General features: G+C 42.4%; 1 protein-coding gene across 7 annotated transcripts in view; it reads left to right on the top strand.

Annotated features, from left to right (window-relative positions):
* Window positions 1–21408, top strand: part of Ltbp1 (latent transforming growth factor beta binding protein 1) — a 373886-nt gene that overhangs the window by 131207 nt on the left and 221271 nt on the right. For all 7 annotated transcript variants that reach the window (XM_027426071.1, XM_027426069.1, XM_027426070.1 and 4 more), the window contains one exon: window positions 2879–3048. In XM_027426071.1, the coding sequence (XP_027281872.1) occupies window positions 2879–3048 (170 nt within the window). The remainder of the gene's footprint in view (window positions 1–2878; window positions 3049–21408) is intronic.

Here is a 21408-nt window from a genome sequence, read left to right as displayed (position 1 = left end):
TTACTGTAGGTGGAGGAAGCTATGCTCCCACCTAGCTGTAACAGTCAGTATTTTTCACTATACCTTGAATATCTTACGAATCTGGTTTAACGCATCTTATTGGTGGGTAATCCAACATATGCTAGCTGGATGGAACAGGTAATAATGGCTGGAATGGAAGGGGGACCTGAGGTCCCTGAGGGCTCCAGCAATGCCAAATGCTAGTTTTTATGTACAGGATTAAGAAATTATTTTGTGGTGTGGATAAAATAGGGAGATTCCCCAGTGGATGGACAATGGGTGGGGCTTCAGAGTTTCAAGTATTTGAAGCCGCCAATGTGATTGTATTTAGAATTTATAATTTACCCCTTACCTGTAGTTTCAAGGAAGGAGGGAGGGAAGGAGATCAATGAGTGTGCCCTTTTTTATTTTGAGTCAGAATCCCCATGGTTTGGATTTTTAAATTTTCTTTTCAAAAATTTGCACCCCCCCCCCAACATTACAGTTACAGTGATGTGACTAGCTTGGGTTTCCTTCTCACAGCTAAGCCCTCCCCCCAATCCTGGAAACAGGGGAAGAAGAAATTAAATAATTAAAAACCAATTCAACTTTCTTTCTGAAGCAGTTGGATGAAAGAAGGTTGAGGCTGTTGCCACGCTCTAGACTTGGCACAGCTTGCCTTGGCTCCTTTGATTTTCACCTGTTACATGGAGGGGAGGAGCCCTGTACACATATACCTGCAACTCTCTTCCCGCCACCATTGCTCTTCCAGTTCAGAGGGAAGAGTTGCTCACCTGGAAGCCCCCTCCCCCACCCCAGTGGCTTACCTTTCAGGACAGGAGTGTTAGCTGCTCTCTAGATCTCCTGGAACTCTGGGTCCTCCTGTTCTAAACAGGAGCTAGTCTGTGTCTTTGTGCAGGGTGACAGAATGGCTTAGAGAGAAAGTGAGTCACTTCCAAGTTGGGGAGGAGACTGACAGAATAGACTTGTGACCGCCAGATTTGTCCAGCTGTTTCCAACCCTGGAGCATACTTCAAGTTCAAAACAACACTTACATCATCAAAATAGAAGTGTTTATAGTGCTAATCCTTAGGCTTTTCCTAATACAGTCATGAGTTTGTCGACAAAGGGAGTGCCCTGTGTGGTACCACACACATCTGGGAAGATAGATCCAGATCCAAGTTTAGGCATTTAGAGACCACAGGGTTTGAAGTGGTGAATGCCAAGGTACCAACATCCTCACTCCAGCCACTCTGGTCCTTAATCACTCGGGAATGCTTTGTACTACTAAACAACTCCCTCTTTAGCTCCAACTGGAATTAATTTGAGTGAACTTATATGAGATTCTTTGACTATTTTTGATGAAGACACCTAATGGTGGAGCTTTGGTGACAAGATGATCTATCTTTTGCTCAGAATGTTATCTCTTCTACTGTTTGGGTAGTCACTAGAGGGACCCATCTTTTGAGTCAGACTACACCGGTGAGTGGGTACTCCTTCAAAGGCTGTTTGCTGTTAATGGCAGTATGCTGTAGTCTAATAATCCTCGAACATGAGTGGGGGCACTGGAGAGATGCTTCAGACGGTCAAGTTCTTGCCTTGTGAGTAAAGTCTGATCCCCAGCAGTGATGTAAAGAGCCCAATGTAGCAGCACAGGCCAGTAATGCCAGCACTTGGGAGGTAGAGACAGGAGGATCCTGGAGTGTTGAGTAACCAGCCTAGCTGAATTGGTGAGGTCCAGGTTCAGTTAGGTGGAGACAGATTGAAGAAGACATTGGCTGCCTACCTGTGTTGTGCACAGACAGACACAGACACAGACACAGACACAGACACACACATGGAAACAAACATACATTGCACACTAAATAAATAATAAAATGAGTCAGTATCTTTTTTTGTGTGTGTTTTTCATTATTGGTCTTCACCCAGGATTTATTAGCCTTATTATTTATAGAAGCTGATAGTTATAAAATACTTAACCTGAGTTAACTTATATAATTTATATAGCTATGTTTATAAAATTATGATATCTGGCATAAAATTAAATGGATATTTCCCTGAGGTATTTTAATGATATATATGCATATATTTCCAAAGGAATTATCATGTATGTGTGTATGTATGTATATTGAATTAGCATCTCACCATATAACCCAGGTTTCCTTCGAACTCCAGATGCCCCTGTTTCCACTTTCCAAATGCTGATATTAGGGCATGACCACCATGCCCAGCTTATTCTATTTTATTTTCTGCCTTAGTGTGTTCAGATTTTATAGTCATCTTTTCTCTTGGCCTTGTGTGGTAGAAATTCTCTGCTACACAGTGAGAAACTGAGGCCCCAAGAGCCAGATGAGCTAAGCCACTAGAGTTAGGCAATTTGGAAAGTCTTGCTGTCCCACACTGACTTTGATACTTATGGCTGATTTCTTGTACTTTCCTCTTGTGCTTGTTTAGTTCTTATTATTTATTTGTATGTGCACCATCTATTTGGGTCTGTGTCTTTGGCCTTTTCTAAGAAATAGATGCCCCATGTTTTTCATGAAGCTCATGGTAGCTACACTCTGAAGTCTTTGATAAGATGCACCTGCTACAACCCATTTCTTGCCATGCATTTTGACTAAACAGACGAATCCCTTTTGCACTGGTTGGTTCCACCTGTAAACCAGTAGTTCCTTATGTGCCAGAAATGGTGGCATGGATGAGCCTTGTATAGCACAGGTGTTTCCTCTTGTAGCACCAATAATAAAAATTCTCAGAGACAGATATCTTCAGGCAAGCTTTATTGTTAGATCATAAATAAAATCTCACCACACCTTCTGAGTTTAATTCCTAATCTGTCCTTCTTAGCTGGCTGTTAAAACCCCATGCTTATTTTCTTACCCCCTTTGTTTCTTCCCAGAGTGGCACCCTTGACTTCCCAGAATGTAATGATTCATCATGGCCAGACCCAGGAGTACGAGCTCAAGTCCAAGTACCTCCCATCCCCGAAGGTGGTCTCTGGAGAGCAGTCCATGGAAGGTGCTTTCTCTTTAAGATACGGGCAGGATCCAGGCACCGCACCCTTTCAGTGTGAGTATCTGCTCAGACAGCCATTTTCCTGTGTTACAGACTCGGAGTTTGGAAACATTTTCTTTGGTTTAGATGGCTGTAATGTGTCACAGTAGATAAAATTCAAGAGTCATTAAAACACCTCCTTTGGTTCCTAAAACAACCAGACAGCAGATTTTTTAGCATGGTTTCCTTATTCAGAGGAAAGACATTTTTCCGGGACTTTGGAAATAAATCTGGAGCAACTAGCCTGGGATTCTGTTTCTGCAGGATTTCTTCTTCTGGGAGACGTGTTCCCTCTAATTTTAGGTACAGCTGCATGTCTGACATGTTTGTATTGATAAAATGTTTTCTTTAGTGAAGCTGCCAAGATCCATTCCCTGCGAGCTGCCCGATTTGTCCTGCTTGACTTTGTGAGGTTCACCTATGGTGGCTATTTTTATGCTGAAAGGTTCACCTCATTTTCAGGCTACCTCGCAGACGGCAGGAAAGACATGCTGGCCTTTGTAAAGGACTATTGTATCTGGGGCCAGCATGCTTCGTATCTCCCTGTGTGAAGCTCAAGGACACAGGCCCTGGCTGGGAAGGAAGGGAATGTGATGATTTGTGGTTTAGGTTCTACGGAGTGTCTGCTGGCAGTGTCTGCTGAGAATGCGCTGGAGCGAGACACAGACCATTCAGAGGCGAGAGCTAGACTCACCTTCTCATGCCAGCAGCTTCCTGCTTAGTCCATGTTGACTGATTGCCTTCACCATAACTGAGCAAAGAGTGTGCCAGGTGTGAGGTGGAGAAGGGCTCCCTGTTACTACCAGGAATAGTGCAAATAGCCCAGGCAGAGGTCTGCTACTATCTGACACTTTAGAAGTTGGAATCTGCTGTGGATTTGCTACTCTGCTGCTGTCCCCTCCTCCCACTTACTATTTTGACCCTCTGATGATTAACACTTATTTTTTACCATAGAAAATTCAGTCGTAGATTTATTTGTCTATACTTCATCTTTCGAGAAAGTTCTCTTCTGGGCCTGGTGGCTGGGCTCCCGAGTGACAGTTTGGTGTGGCTTATTGGGATGATAACAAAAGTAAATCAGGACCTTGGGGAAGTGTGTAGAAACCACTGGAATCATCTCTTTGCCAGGCAAGACAGTCACAAAAGAACAGCTGTAACCACTGTGTTTCTTAACACCCTTTGAGTTCTTCAAGGGGAGTGTTCCTTCCATGGAAATATCCCCCAAGCATGTTTTTCCAATTCTGATTTTAAAAGTGAATGAAGGGAGGTACTTAAATTTCTTGGGATCTCATATAAGCACTTTTTGAAAACTCTCTAAAGTTAGGAAGCGATAAGAAGGGAATGTTTGAAATCTCATGATCATATTGATAGAGGGAGAATATCCTAGCTCAATGGAAAAGTCAGGAAAAGATGGCTTGATTGATGGTCACTGGAAAGAAGATGAAGTATGGTGCTCTTGGTTGGTTACCGGTTGATGTGTTATTCAAATGTATGTCTATCTACACACCCACGCTCCTATCTCTATGAGAATTTAAACTCTAAAACCTTGCTGAGTGGTCTTCTGGAAAATGAAATGATGTTAGTTTTTAACTCCCTTGCCTCTTGTCTGCATTTTCTATGTAGTGGGGAGCTAGTGAAGGCTAGTGAAGTAGACCAACTCATGCCCTCAATGATGGTGCGCTCTTCTCAAAGCCTCTAAAATATGGAACTGGACCAAAAAATGGCTTAGGAAGGACTGAAACATTAGTCATATCTGAAAGACAGGAAGGGGAATGTGGCTATTTTTACTGCTGCTTGCACTATATTGAGAGCTGAAGGTCAAGTTGGAAAGCTATGAAAACAAGTAATTTTGCAGGCCCATGAAAGATGCTGAAATAGGAAAACCAAGTAAAAATGCTAGAAAGAAGACAGATACGGGGAAATGAACAGTAGGAGGAGGGACCTAAAAGTATCTATGATGTCAGAGAAGAATGGGAGCCTATTGTATGACTGAAAGGAGGGGAAGGCAACAGTGGCCATCCAGGAAAAGTGGGATCCTTCAGTACCCTCAGTTTCCTCTTCATAGAAGAGTTCAAATCCAAACATTAACTCCACAGTGTGCTGAGGGCTGGAAGGTGAAAGAGAAGCAAGTGATTCTGACTTTAGAAGGACAGAAGAGATTAGGTCTCTAGGACATGCTGTGTCTTGGGATACAATTTCGAGATCGGTGTGTGCCTTCCCTAGAGTACCGGCATAACACTGGGGGAAGCTACGAGGACTAGTGGAAACATTAGGGTTGGCAGAAGAGCTCATGTTGCTTTCTCCATTGAAAGAGGGGCTGTGGTAGGTGAGGGAGGCACTAGAGTATGTGCAACATAAAAGCAGAAGACTGCTGGGGTGGAAGGACACAAGGGAGGGAAGGTGTGAGGAGATGATCACTTGTTTGAAAAATCTATCAGGAAACCTAATATGTTGTATGTTGATTAAAATAGATGATACATACTTTTGTACATACACAGACACAGATAGATTAACAGATTAACAGATAGACACACACACACACACACACACACACACACACACACACACACACACACACACACACACCAAAAAGATATGGCTGCAAAAGGAAGTGAGCTATTGTAATTCATTACAGTTGGTTGGGCCAAAATTGGTGTCTTGCAAACAGCAATAACGGAGAGTGTAGAGTCCTGTTTTCTGTAGCTTAATAAGCTCATCTGAGGAACAGAAAGCAGTTCTATGAGCCCCAGAGGACAAATACTTGGTCAAAAGAGCGTTCATCAGAATAAGCAGATAAGAGCTGGCAATGGGGAGTGTGGTGGACTCAGCAGAGCAGACTCTATGACTGCATCTAGTATAGCACTCTTCAGGTGAAACGAACGAATGGGAAATCAACCATTAAGCTGCTGTTAAGGTGCTCTCTGTAGAGGAAGCAGTGTTGACAAAAAACTTGTGCTTAAGCTCAGTAAATATTTTAGGTTTAGTTGCCAAGAAAAAATTGTGGTTCTTATATAAATGTTTTGATACCTATTTAAAATGAGAACTTTAAAATATGTCACAGATTATAGAATACTGGGTAAATTGTTGGAGGCTATTGTTTGCTAACCCTGGTCTAGACTCTCTCTCTCTCTCTCTTTCTCTCTCTCTCTCTCTCTCTCTCTCTCCTCTGTCTCTGTCTCTCTCTCTCCCCTCTCTCTTTCTTGTGTGTGTGTGGTACTTTTTGTATGTTGTATGCATGTGTGTATGATGGTTCACTCACACATGTATGGTGCATGTACTGGTCACAGGTTGACATTAGTGTTTTTCTCTATTTGTTCTCTACCTTATGTTTTGAAATAGGGTCAGTCTCTTGCCGAACCTGGAGCTCCCAGGTTCAGCTAGGCTGACTGCTCATCAATCCTCTGGGGTGTGCCTATCTCCATCTCTCAGTGCTGGGATGACAGTTGCACCCCACTATACACAACTTTTGTTTATAGATGCTGCCAGTCGAAACTCAGGTCCTCATGTGGTAAGCACTTACCACACTGAGCATCCCCCCAGTCGGAAGCTCAGTTTCTTCATCTGCCAAACACATCTAGATTTTGGATCTGATCAACTGATTACTGGGAACAGGACACTTGCACCAAAAGCTTCCCAAGAAACTCTGCTTGTAACTGCCATTCATTGTCAGTGCTCCTGCCAACCCATCCTCCAACACCATGTCAACTCTCAGAATCATCTCTATCAAGTTTGGAGGCAACCGAAAATCGGGACGCACTAGTAAAATACTGTAACAGTGCTTCTCAACTGTCCTAATGCTGGGACCCTTTAATTTCTCATGGTTGGTGTCCCCCAACCAGAAGGTTATTTTGCCACTACTTCATAAGTATAATTTTGCTACTGTGATGAATTGTAATGTAAATATCATATATGCAGGATATCTGATATTTGACCCCCTGTGAAAGGGTCATGTGACCTCAAAGGGGTTATAACCCACATGTTGAGAAGTGCTGCATTATAAAATAAGTTTAGTTTCTTTCAGTGTTAAGAATGTCAGGTTTTGGGACTTGGAGAATAGTGAATATCAGTCCTGGATCTTTACAGAGAACCTTCTGGTATTGCTGAAAACAATGGATCATGGTCACAAGGCAGGATTCTCAAAAAAGTTACAAACACAGTGAATATGTATCTAGCAATTTTTAATTCCTAATAGAATTGAAAAAAAAACCCATATTCTCACAGAGGTTTGTATGCAACTGTTCATCACAGCCCAGTATCTAATGAGAGACAATGGACTGAATGTTCATCAAGTGATGAATGACTAAACAAAGTGAGGTAATTCCATAGAATGGAATTCGAGCCATTAAAAAGAAATGGAGTGCAGATACTTGCTAGAACTCTAAGCTTACTTTGAGTGAAGGAATCCAGACACAGAAGAATCCAGACCACATACTATATGATTCCATGTGTATGAGACATCCATAATAGGCAAACCCCAAAGGCAGAAAGCAGGTTAGTGATTCCCAGGACTGGGGAGAGTGCCTGTGTATAGGTCAGGAATTTCTTTTTGGGTGATAGAAAATGATCTTGAGTTTATTAGGTCATGATGATTGCACAGTCTTATGACTACACTGAAAAGCACAGAATTCTACATTTTAAACACTGGAAAATTCTAATAGAGTGTGAATTGTGTCTCCTTTAAAAGTAAAAAAAATTATTTACAAGGACAACTGCCAAGTATATGATTTGAAAAACCTCAGCACCTCCAAGGTACAGAGAGAACCCAGTGATCTGGGGTCTTCAGGAAGGTGAGAATGAGGGAGGTCTTTTTCCAGCACCTTCCTTGGTGATGTGTCAAAAAGAATTCAGTATGGAAACCAAACTCCCCTCTACTTGCTTTTGTAGCATTTTTAACTCAGAGGGGAAACTTGAAATGGTAGAACATTTGGAGGGTGATATTATAAAAGGAAATCCATTGAGATGACTGGGATAGCATGTACCCAGGAGTGTGTGGCTCAGCTGTTTGACCTTGAGGGTGGTGAGTGTTCACATCAGATACACTGTTACTGTAGTCAGTGGGCAATGGGAAACTTGACACCTGGAACTAATGTTTCTATTACAGTGCATGGTAGAACATTTTTTTTTTTTTTTTACCAGGAGTGATACAAGACTTATTAGGGTTGATGGCTGTGTTACTTGCCTAGGAGAGGAGGAATACAAGTCTTGCTGAAATGGTCCTTGGACCCCTGGTTACCTGTCTGAGAAGGTGATACTGGAACTAAGAGAGAGGCAATTACTCCCTTCAGTTACTTTTTATAGCAGGTTTCCTAATTGGGAAAGAGTAGAAATTTGAAGTTCTCTCTCTCTCTCTCTCTCTCTCTCTCTCTCTCTCTCTGTGTGTGTGTGTGTGTGTGTGTGTGTGTGTGTGTGTGTACAAGCATGTGCACACGTTAGCACACACATGAGCAAGCACATGTATGTGGAAGTCAAAGGCTGATGTCCAGTCTTCTCCTTGATTACCCTCTACCTTCCTTTTAAGACTGGGGCTTGCTAACTGGCTAGGTTGGCTGGCTGTTGGGACTCAGGGTTCTTCCTGTCTTTGTCCAGCATCCCTTGACCCAGCGCTGTGGCTACAGACATGTGCTGCCATTCTTGGTTTTACACAGGCTCAGGGGACCTGAACTCATGTCTTCATGCTTGTGTGGCGAGCACTGTACTGACTGAGCCATTTCCCTGGTGTTGGAATTCTCCCTGCTAATTCTAGTTGTTTTCCCACGGTAAGGGCTCAACTTTTAAGTGGGCTGCTTATATTTCAATATCATCTTCTAAAAGTTTATTTTGTTATATTCAAGGAAGCAGACATCTTAAATTCCAGAAGAGGCATATGTCATGTTTTATAGATTAACTTCCCAAAGGTCTATAAACACAGATAACTCAGACTCTTAAGAGGACCAATGATTTATATTCTGATGTACTGAGATGGGGGCTGGGAAGGAAAGAGAGAGTAATACTGGTACCACAAATACACAGTATTGTTAAACTTTAAAAAAGCCCACTTTAAAAAGTGTTAAATATAATGCTTTTTATTTAAACAGGCAGCCCCAGAGCTGACACAACATGAACATAGTCCATTAGGCAACTTTTGGCAGAAGAAAACTGGTACCTCAGGAGTTGTCTTTCCCTGGCTTCTGTAGTCTATATTGACTGTTTGCAGTCATTCTCTGTAACAGACAGCTCAGCTCCCACCCAACAGCTAGAGGCTGGCTGACTGAAATCCTCTATCCTCCCCATGTCTCCCTTGCCTGGTTGGAAAGAAGTGCAGCATGATCTCACAGCATGGTTTTGTTGTTCAAGCCCTTGCATTTCCTCTGTGGCCTGACTGTACTGCATAGTCCAGAACCTGAGGAAGATGGACTCTATGGGCACAGGAGACATCTTCACACTTTTGGAAGCATGGTGGTTGAATGTGTGTCTGGCTGTATTAGCTTTTAGGCTTGTGTTTAGATGTGTCAGAAAACATGACAGAACATGAAAGTGTGTCAGGGTGTGGTGACAAGTAGTGATAGCTCATCCTCTGGAGGACAGAAGTTCATGTTTCTGGAATGAGAACTTCCCATGGTTGTAGATTGATTGGTACAACAAAGAGGGGATCGGTGATGTTTGGATTTTCAGTTGGGGGAGGGAGAGAAAGAACACATTCTGCTGTCCATCTGTCTCACACACAGAGGATAGAGAGATAGAGAGAGAAAATAAATGGTCTTACAGACCATTAGAGGAGACAATCCAAATCTGAACACTGTGGGGAGACACAGCATTTGTCCCTGAGAAGTCTACGGGTGCCAGCCAAGCAGCAGAGGCCTTGATTCTTATAGCTGGTTAGAGAATGCTCATGAAGTGGGTGTCCATGGTGTAGCTGAGAGCATCTGTGATAGGGCAGAAGAAGCCTCAGAGCATAGAAGAATCAAGCTTATCTTGTACTGACTGGCCTTCTCCAAAAGAGGGAAGAAAGGCAGAAGTTGGGACAATCGATTTGGATAAGAAGAATTATAGTTCTTGTATAGAACTTGTGTAGAATAATATCCCGTTCTTGTATAAGGGATGGATTGTAACGTAGGGCCCATCAACATGTTGGAAATGCTACTGAGGATGAGTTTTCCCTTGAGAAATATCATGCACTTAATTTGGAAGGGACAGGGAAAGAAAAGCAGCAGCAGGAGGGGCCTAGTACCCTGGAAACTGTTCTGCACAGGGATGGACAGCTACTAATGCATGTGCTGAGGGCCTTTTAGGACATCCTTCCTGATGAACTAAGTGTGCATTTGGATGGAGAGATGCCCAGGGATGCACCAAATGGAGACTACCATCAATGAGTGTACAAGTAGATACATCCTTGTGTTTGGCTCCACATTGATTCATTGGTCATTAAATGACAATGGAGTTTGGACCTGCCAGCTGTCCAAGAAGCTGATAAAAACCACCGCTCACAACAGCCACAGATGAATAAACATTCGGAGGGCTAAGGCGTGAGACCAACTGCTTTACAGAAAGAATAATGGTAAAGCGTCATCCTTTTGCCCTTGCAAAATCAGGTCCCAAAGCCTCTTGGTCACCTGCACACAGTTTTGTAATTCCAAAATATAATGCAATATGGGTGTTAGGACTAAAGGTGGCTACAGAAAACTTACCTTCTCCTTGATGATGTCTGGCAAATGCTTTGCTTTGACAGCATAGATAGTAAAACATTATTATGTGTATAGACTGGCACTCAAGTGAGTGAACATAGTTCTATCAGGCTAATCTCAGGAATCCAGGTTTTGCAGAAGGATGGGGCGTTCCTTACTATTTGCCTGCACAATCTTGCACTTGGTGATGAGGTAGAGGGTGTGTAAGACTTATCCAAGAGTTGTTTGATTCCATCTCTGTCTAGGAAGGTATGTGAGTTAGAGATAGCTTGGAAACAGTAACATAAATTGATTGTCAACACTTCCAAGAAGCTTATCCAGTAACATGAACAGTGATGGAGCAAAGCCTTCTAGAGAGAAGGGTTATTATGTAGTTTAAATTCCTCCATGGTCAGTCTGTAGTGCCAGAGACAACTTTTTGTTCCAAAGGCCCACACTTTCATAATAATATGCACATTCAAAGGTATTTCTGGATGTCAAAGCTAATTTCAAGACACTGAAAAAAAATCAAAACTTAGTATGGCTCCTGAATATTTGAGAGTCAAACATCTATCTATCTCTCTATCTATCTATCTATCTATCTATCTATCTATCTATCTATCTATCTATCTATCTATCCCCTAGGGAAAAACAACACAAAGGAATTTATAGGGTTGGACTTAACAGGTATGTGCCTCTGTGCCCAGCTTTTCGGTGAGTCCTGGAGCATAGGACACAGGTTCTCATGTTTGCCTGGCTTTACTGAGTGAACCATCTCCCTAGCATCTTGCATAGTTCTTTATCAAGTTCTTTTTCAGAGGGGATCAATACTTGGGAATGAATCAAATGCCTTTCACAATATAGGCAAGTGCTCTACCATGGAGTGGCATTGTTAGCCTGTGGCTTTTTAAACATGTTTATGAATTATTGGGTAGCACAGGCTACCCTCAAACTTGGGATCCTCCTCTCTGCCTCCCCTGTGCTGAGATCATGGGCCTATGCTACCATACCCAGCTATATCACACCTCTAAATAATAGTATTAGGATTAGGATATTTCTGTGGTTTTAGTTCTGTCCTATTTGTTTTCTTTCCCAATAGATAATTGCTACCTGGTTATGTTCAGTTAATTATTGTGATAGACAAATTCTATACTACTGAGTGTGTGTGTGTGTGTGTGTGACTGTTTGTGATGTGGGTGTGTATCAAGTAAATATGTCTATAATTTTGAAATAATCTTTAACTTCTTAGGTTATCCTACATACAAGCAGTATGCTGTTACTAAAAACTTCTTGTAGCCTAAGTGCACTTTACAAGTTTGCTTTTTCAAGGTTCCCATTGTATGTATGTGTACTCTCACGTGTGTGCACACGTGCATTATGTGTGTGAATACAGATGTTCAAATGCCACTGTACAATATGGGTATCTGTCCCTGCTTTCTACCTTGTTTGCCTACTGTAAACTTTCCTGGAAGCCCCAGGATTACAGATGCTTGAGTTGTACATTTAGCTTGTCTGTGGGATCCAAACTCAGGTCATCATTGCTTGCATGGCAAACTCTTTTACCCACTGAGCCATCTCCCCAGCTCTGGTTCTTACTTTTGGTTTAACTAAAATCATTTTAAGTAGTGATGCTTTTGTGAAAAACATTGTAATTATGTAAAAAATATTTTCATAGCCTATAAATGGATTTGGAAAGCTTTGGTGAGAGAATAAGATCTATGGAGCCGGTTAGAGAGTCTGGCTGGGGTTCCACACTAGCCTCCAGGCGTCTTGTGTGGGATTGAGTGCTCTTCCCTAATGAGGGTAGAAACATACCAACCCAACAGCTGGGCTGCTGTTTAATGACCAAGCTAATGGTTACAGGTGCATCCAAGGATTGCTGCAGCTTGATGGGGATCCAGCAGAAACCAGAGCGCTTCCTCCCACACTCTGAGCTTGCATTCCAAGGAGTAGCCAGCGCAAGGGCCTGCTTTCCTTTAGAGATCAACCCTCCTCCCAAACAAAATATTTTCATGTTTTTCTTTATTTATCAATTAAAAATATTATTCCTGTGGTTCAGTTAGAGAAGTAACCAGTCTAAAGGTTGATTCCCCACCCCCTTAGTTGCTAGATATTTAATGAAAAAGAAGTGTTTAAGTGGGCATCAGTTTGTTTTGAAGAAGAGAGAAGGTGGTGAGCATATTTCTGTAAAGAATGCTTCTCTGACCTATTTCATTCCCCTCCTTACATTTCATTTATCCCAGAATAAACAATAATGGTAGATGATATTTTTATGTATAATTCCTTCTTTCCTCTCCTGTCTTGCCACTTCTTTCTTGTGGGCTGACTGACCTTTCCTGCACACCTCCCCTTGACTAGGGCTTGACCAGTAAAGTGGGTAGACAGAGTGTGAGTCTGACTGATGGCTTTAAGAGACCTCACATATTCTCTCCCGCCTTCCTGGAGCCTGGAAAAGGCAAGAATCTGGTCTGCTGACCTTCCTGGAATCTGCTCTCTATGTGTGTCTCTCTGTCTCTGTCTGTCTGTGTCTCTGACCATCTCTGTCTCTCTCTCTTGAGATTACCACACCAATGGGATAGAAGGACTGTTGAGAACACTTTAGACAAATAAATTGTTAATCTCAGTAAGCCACACAATCTGGTTGCAGTTAGACATGTTTCGTGCAGGTAGAAAAATACCATTATGAGTGATCCCCACCTTTTGGGCACAGTGGACTGGAAAATACATAGATGGTTGACCCAAGGGAAACCAGTGTGGGGCTGGCCAGCTGCCTGTCAGAGCTCTCTCAGGCAAGGATGTTGCTGACTAAACCAGATTCAACAGAAGGCTTCTTAAGGAATTTGTAATGGAGAGTAGCTGGAATGGAAGTTAGACTAACCAAAGGAAGCCAGAGAAGCCAGGGGGAGGTTTTCTGCCACATGAATATTGGGTGCAAGAACAAAGTTCAAAGCTTTTGTAAAGGCCTGGGGATGGAGCTGCATGCTATGGGTGCCTAAAACTGTTTCTCACTTTCAGTAAGAGGATGCTTACTCAACTAAGTCCTGATGTTTGTGAGGTCTGGCTTGTGGGGCTGGGTGTTCCTGGGTCTTGGATGTTCATCATCCTATCTCTCTATGCAGTTTTCTCATAACACCCTCTCACCTCCGGGAATGTGCACTCTCTTCATTGTAGACAGAAAGACCCCAGCTATTGTAGATTCTATTCTACCCTCCTCTCTGACAGCTGCATGTTCTGACTACTCGGTGCACCCAAACCATCGCCTTCCAGTGAGGGCGAACCCAGCTGCCCCGCTTCTCTGCTTCACCCCTTTATAGCTATTATGCCTGTCCACACTCCTTTTTAAGAAGGCTTGGGATGACTGGGCAGATAGAGAGGAAGAGGGGAAGGATGGGTGAGCTTCAAAATTCCCAAAGACCCTTGGAAAACTTGGAAAATTGTCTTGCCTTGCCTGAGATCTGCATTGCCTGATTTATGAGTCTGAGTGCCCATCTGGATTACTTTTAATGATTAAATTTGTTCTTTGACAATATCATCTTTGTATATATAGTGTATTGTTTACTCTTCCACTAGCCTCTCTCTTATCTCCATCTCACTCCCATCATCTCCCCCTGCTCCCTCGAGGTCCCTTTCCCACACTGATGTCTTTTTGTTTTATGACCCAGTGATTTTAACTAGGGATGTTTGTATGGCCATAGGCACCAACAGATAGTCCCATATGGATTTCTAACAGAAATGTTCTCAGTTAGGGCTTGGGGATTCTTGCTCATGTAGGATGGAAAATGTCCAGTTGTCATTGGTCCATTGAGTGTGGCTTGGGAAACCTTTTCAGGAAGTCTTCCTGCAACCTCATCATTGCCTCCTATTCTTTCATCTTTATTGGTCTGGGCTTTCCGGCAACCACAGTGTGGTATTTGTGTAAATACCCATCAGACATGCCTTGCCATGTCCTGTACATAGAAATACAGAAAATGTAGTTAACTCTGTCTAAAGGATTATTTCAAAGATATTCAGTGGAGAAAGTGATTCATGTTTCTTGTCAGAGGTCCCAGTTTCCAAGCCACACCTGAGTATATCTGGAAAAAGAAATCCTACAGAAGTTACGATAAGTTGTATTTTTGGTTTTTAAAGATTGGCTGAGAAACATGAGAGACTCTACCTCATCTGTTTGGCAGCTTCTCTGTGTTAACTACTGTACTAAGCCCTGTGTATGTATTTCTTCAGCATCCCATGTCTGAATTGTTTAATGACAGGATACATTCTGAGAGCCACATCTCTGGGTCAGCTGATGGCTGGGTGCTCAACATAGAGCACATTTACTTACAAACCTTGGTGGCATATGTTTTTCACTTGTCATGATCACTTCCTATTGATAATTTAATTTCATGTTTAAAGTGGCATAGAAAATATTAGCTATCATTATGGCATTTTCAAATGAAATGTTTTATTGGGTTCCCTGTTTCCCATCCTTCCCACTCCCTTACCCCAATAAGCCGCCTTGTACTATCTCTTGGTCTCCTTTCTAGTTTAAGGCTTTCCCCATGTTACACCCATTTCTATATATAGATGTATACATGATACACTAGGATCTGTATTTGAGAAAAAATGTCATTTTTGTCATTCTGAGTTTGGGTTACTACATGCAATATAATGATTTGCTTGTATGCTCATTTTTCTGAATATTTCATATTCTTTTTTCTGGCTAAATAAAATTCCATGGTGTTTAGGTACCATATACTCATTATCCATTTATCTGTTGATGGGCATCTAGGCTGGTTCCAAATTCCTTGCTATTGTGAAGAGAGCAGTAACGGACATGGATGAGCATGTGGTAGGGTATGGAGTTGTTTGGATATGCCCAGGAATGGTATGGCTTCATATAGATAGTAATTCTATTTTTAATCTTTTTGAGAACCTTCCCTTACTGACTTTCATAATAGCATTCCTCTGTCCCACATTCTTGCCAGCATTTGTTGTCTGACTTATTTTTTAACCTAACATTTTTCAAATTTAATTTAAAAATTATTTTTCATTTTACATACCAACCCCAGTTCCCTCTCCTTCTCCTACTCCCCTCCCACCTTCCTCCTTCCCCCCATCCACTCCTCATAGGTAGTAAGGCCTTCCTTGGGGAGTCAACAAAGTTTGGCATACCAAGTTGAGGCAGAACGAAGCCCCTCCCATCTGTATCAAGACTGAGCAAGGTATCCCACCATAGGGAATGGGCTCCAAAGAGCCAGTTTATGGCCCTGGGATAGGTCCTGGTGCCACTGCCAGCTCCCCTCCAACAGATCAAGTCACATAACTGTTACCCACATTCAGATGGTCTAGTTTGGTCCCATGCAGGTTCCCCAGCAGTCAGTCCATGGTCCCTGAGCTCCCACTAGCTCAGGTCAGCTGTCTCTGTGGTTTTCCTATCATGCTTGTGACCTCCCTTGCTCACATGATCCCTCCTCCCTCTCTTCAGCTGAACTCCAGGAGCTCAGCCCAGTGCTTGGCTGTGGGTCACTGCATCTGCTTCCATCAGTTACTGGATGAAGGATCTATGATGACAATTAGGGTAGTCATTAATCTGATTAAAGGGGAAGGCCAGTTCTGACACCTGCTCCATTACTGCTAGGAGTCTTAGCTGATGTCATCCTTGTAGATTCCTGGGAATTTCTCTAGTACCAGGTTTCTCCTTAACCCCATATTGGCTCCCTCTATCAAGATATCTCTTTGATTGCTCTCCCCCTCTTTCCCTTCCCCAACTTGGTCTTCTTGATTCCTCATGTTCCCATCTCCCATCCCCTCCCTTCTGCTCCCGCCTCCCAGTTTACCCAGAAGATCTTAATATTTTCCCCTCCTGTGGCCCTCCATGTGTGTCCCTCTTAGAATCCCCCCCTTTGACCTAGCTTCTTTGGGGTTGTTTTAGAATTACTGAAATTTGTTTTTGACCATTTTAACTCATATCTGTGGTTCCTATTAAACTGTAGCCTGGTTGTCCTTTACATCTAATATCCACTTATGAGTGAATACATACCATGTTTATCTTTCTGGGTCTGGGTTACCTCACTCAGGATGTTTTTTGTAGTTCTATCCATTTGCCTGCGAATTTCAAGCTGTCTTTGTCACCCCCCCAACACCCACTGAGTACTACTCCATTGTGTAAATGTACCACATTTTCTTTATCCATTATTTGGTTGAGGGGCATCTAGATTGCTTCCAAGTTCTGGCTATTACAAATAATGCTGCTATAAACATAGTTGAGCAAATGTCCCAGTGGTATTGCTGAATCTTGAAGTATTGCTGGGTCTTAATTACCAATTTTCTGAGAAACCACCATATTGATTTCCAAAGTGGATGTACAGGTTTGCACTCCCACCGGCAGTGGTGGTGTCTGATTTCTTGATGACAGCCATTCTGACTGGGAGGATGTGGGTATCTCAAGGTAGTCTTAATTGAATTTTCCTGGTGGTTAGGGATATTGAACACTTTGTAAGAACACCCTTTGGTTATTTGTGTTTCTTCTTTTGAGGATTGGCTATTTTGTTAGCTCATCTCTCGATTGGCAAGTGTGTGTGTGTGTGTGTGTGTGTGTGTGTGTGTGTGTGTGTGTGTGTTTAGGTTTTTTTGTTTTAATTCTGAATATTAGTGCCTAGTCTCAAGAATAGCTGACAAAGATTTCCTCCCATTCTGTAGACTTCAACAGGATCTCTTAGTGCAAACAAAACATTCGGTCAAAACAATATGTATTAGGCTGCTCCTAGTGGGGCACAGCATGCTGGTTTTAAGGAACGTAGTTTTATATTACATTCTAAAAATAACAAAATCTATGGAATAATAAACCCACAAACCACTAACAGCAGTTTTGTTATCATTGCCAAGTATATACATTCAATATAATTGTATGCTTTTAAAGTTGCCTTTATTTATTGATGATGGTCTCATGTGTCTGGGAGTAAATGTGACATGATATGTGTGGAGAGGTCAGAGGAAGTTGTTCTCTTCTTGCACCATGTGGTTCCCCAGGATCAAACATATCATCGGGCTTGAGCACAGGCACATTTACCTGTTGAGCCATCTCACAAGCCTAGTAAGTGTTATATATTTGTTTGTCTGCCAGTGGCAGTGCAGGAGGTATGTGCATGCCACCATCACCACATTAGGATAATGATGTCACTCAAGCAATAGGGATTTGTCAATTCCATTATAATCTATGATGAGACCATTGTGATCTGTCACCAACTCAAGTGTCATTGTGAGACTGATAGCATTAGTACATTATCTGACTATTTAGAATGTACGTGTTATTCATAGAAATTTAATAGGAACCACAAATATGAACTAGAATGGTCAAAAACAAATTTCAGTAATTCTAAGAAGTCCTACTTTACTTCTTTGTGTAAGTTAGTTGTAGGGGAATAGGAAGACGAATTTTGATTACATTCAAAAATTTGTGCATTTTGTGAGCTGCGGGAATTTTCCCCTTGCTTACCTGGATATGAAATTGTTAGCAAAGCTGTTCAGTTTAACAGAAATAATTCAAACATAAAAGGTTTTTCTGACCTGCCATCCCTTCCATTTATTCCATGTAGACTCCACCTCTTGAAGAAAGAAGTATTGAGCAGTTTTTCATGTATTTTAAAGTCTCTGCTGTATTCAAGAGAGGGGGCTCTATCTTGATGAGGAAAAAAAAAAGCAAGTTGAAAACGAGTAAACTGAAAACAATTATCTCACAGCTTGTGAAATAATATGCAGAATTAACTTAGTGTTTTAGTGGCAACTAATCATTCTTAAAATTTTATTTATCACATGATACCAGAGGCATAATACTATGAGTTTGAAACAAGGAATGTTTTCCTAATGATGAGACCTATTGAATTTGGCAGTAATCCCTTGAGGGAGTAGATGGGGTCATGGATGGGGTCATTTAAAGGTGAAACCAAGAGAAGTTTGTGCGCAAACAAAATGAAGTAAATGACACAAGTGGTATTCTACAAACTTAGACTCCCTAACGCTGTAATACTAAATCAATTCTGAGACTTAAAACTTCGACCAATTGCTTCGGCAGATTTTTCCTTTAAGTCTAGGCCACCTAGTAAGAATTGTTTTGGCAATTGCAAAAATATTGATGTTCAACTTTTTAGCACTTCTTAAAGCAAAATGCATTCAAATTGCAATATTGTGCTTGTTCCCTCTGCATTTTTGTTGATTATATGAAAGTATTGGAGCCCATCAGGGGCCATATCAAGACATCTACTGTGGGCCTGGTAGTACCAGTGACTCAGATGCCTATCAAGCAAGGGCTTAGAGGTAATTGGGCTTCCTTCTGTGCTCTGCTCCATAGTCTCCCTCCCTCCCTCCCTCCCTCCCTCCCTCCCTCCCTCCCTCCCTCCCTCCCTCCCTCCTCCCTCCCTCTCTCCCTCTCTCCCTCCCTCCCTCCCCCCTCTCTCTCTGAGACAGAGAACATCTATGTTTTTGTGTGCAGGTATGCATGAATGTGTGTGAACATCTATGAGGACCTCAGACGGCAACCTCTGGAGTTGGTTTACATAGTTTTTTCTTTGTTAAGGTAGAGTCTCTCATTGGCTTGGAGCTCACCAAGTGAGCTAAACAACCCATTTCCAAGGTCACAGCCCTAAGATTGCAAGTATGTGCCATCACACCCAGCTTTATTTTTATGTGGGTGCTGGGGCTTGCACTCAGAACCCCATGCTTCCGAAGCAAACACTAGACTAATTGTGCTATCTCCCCAGCCACTCTGCTATGCTTTTTGACATTCTTTTCCTTTTATGCCTAATTTAAATTTGTGGAGTGTTCTAGATCATCTCATCCTGTCTGCCTATCTGTCTTTGGCAATACAGGCTATTTCTAAGTCCCCTAATGAAGGTAACAGCAGCTTAAGAATGCTTGACTCCTTCAAAGTTTGTGGCTTGCAATCATTGTGTGAGAGTCACCCCTCCTCCGTCCTTCCCACTCTGTCTTCTTGTGAGCTCCTAAAGCCTTAGCTTCTGTCACCTCCTTCACTGCTCTTCCGTTTTAGAGTCCCCCACCCCCGCCATGTTCTCTTACCATGTTTCTCCTCTGCTCCTCTATACTGTTTCTCATCTCCAAACAGACAGTTGGCAGGTGGGACGTTAGTTACGGACAGGAGAGGGGAAGTGGAATGCATACTTGTTTGCTTTTCTGGTTTTCATTTTGACTGAGGCTAAAGGAAGGTCAGAGTAGAAAGATGCAGAATTAAGAGGACAGTGGCCTTTGCCATTCATCTGGACTCAGAGTGGGAGAACAACAACAACAAAAACAAAACAAAAAAGAAAAACATTGTTTTTTTTGGAATGGAGTTACATGTGATGGAAGGCAGTGTGCAAGTGAAGGTGCTGGGGCCTTGTGGCCTGGTGAATTCCCTGGCTGTCCTTGTGAGTGAAGATGAGAGTCAGTTGTGTCTAGATAAAAAAGGTCTTAATTTACTTTAAAGGAGTTGGATTTTTGTCAGAAATATATATATAATAAGAACTATAGAGGTCATATAGAATCCAAATTACCAGAGTGAGTCCAGGAGATGAACTAAGATTCATGAGGCAAAGAGCCTCCCCTGGGGCTTGTGGGTCAGCCTTGGAATTTGTTGCTTGGTAGATGCATAAGGCACTAGCTGTCTGACCATTTAGTCAGCCTTGCTCCTCCACACACAAGCACACAGACGACGCTATTTATGGGAATGGTGAGTGATCAACCAATGGCAAATGTCTCCACTCACTTGCTTTTTGAAAAACAGCAAATGTGGAGATAAATAAAACCTAATTCCATTCCAAAATTAAGGGACAGAAAATCTGAGTCACAGGAGACACAGTCAAGCACTATTTCTGTAGGGAGCCCCTGCAGCCCTGCCAGATGGTGTGGGTATAGATGCAAAAGGCAGGTGAGTGCTGACTGTTCAGCCTTCACCTTTCTTGACAGCAGTGATGCCATCTTGTCACTTGCCCTTCTGTCTCCTCTGTACCCATGGCTGTGCTGTGGTGTCTCAAGTGTGTGCTTCAGGTACTAGCCTGGGATCATTGAGGGAGGTAGAGATTTTTCACATATGAAAACAAATGCCATCAATGTTTTTTTTTTTTCCCCTTGAGAGACAAGCTATTCAAGTAACATCTTGAACCAGAATGCCTCTTACTACCTGCCCACACCTCAAAAAACAAAACAGAACAAAACCAAAACATCTCTGGGTAGACTGTCAACTCTCCATGAGTATTTCAGATCATGGTTATCTACTACTTCCTCCCTCCAGCTTGAGAAAAGGGTAAAATGGGTGCATTGAACTCCCCTGTCTCTTTTTCCTGTGGGTTTTTTTTTTCTTGGATTGAATGAAGACCTGCCTTCTTTGGAAGACATTTTTCTTTTACTCTCAAGTCACAGCAGTTCATATCCCATTGTCCATTTTGGATGGGACACACTGGTAGGTCCTGGGAGGCCTTCAGAATTAGGGCTGGGGTGGGGTCTTCCCAATGTATTCTAGACAGAAGAGTTCTGGAGGAAGTGTCAGGATGAACACCATAGAACCAACTGAAGTGATCCCAGGTGCACCAGGACCAAGGTCTGTACCCTGTCTCCGCTTCTAGTTAGTAGGGGCTGGATTGGGGACCAGCAAGTGCCATCATGCCAGCCGCTAACTACAGCTCAGAATTTCTCCTGAACTTTGCTGGGTGTTGCTTGTCCCTAAACTGAAGAAGTATGTTTGGGTCATTGGTTCTCTACAGCGTCC

Source organism: Cricetulus griseus, chromosome 7 (assembly GCF_003668045.3).
Source record: "Cricetulus griseus strain 17A/GY chromosome 7, alternate assembly CriGri-PICRH-1.0, whole genome shotgun sequence".
NCBI lineage: Eukaryota > Metazoa > Chordata > Mammalia > Rodentia > Cricetidae > Cricetulus > Cricetulus griseus.
This window is presented reverse-complemented; position numbering and strand designations above follow the sequence as displayed.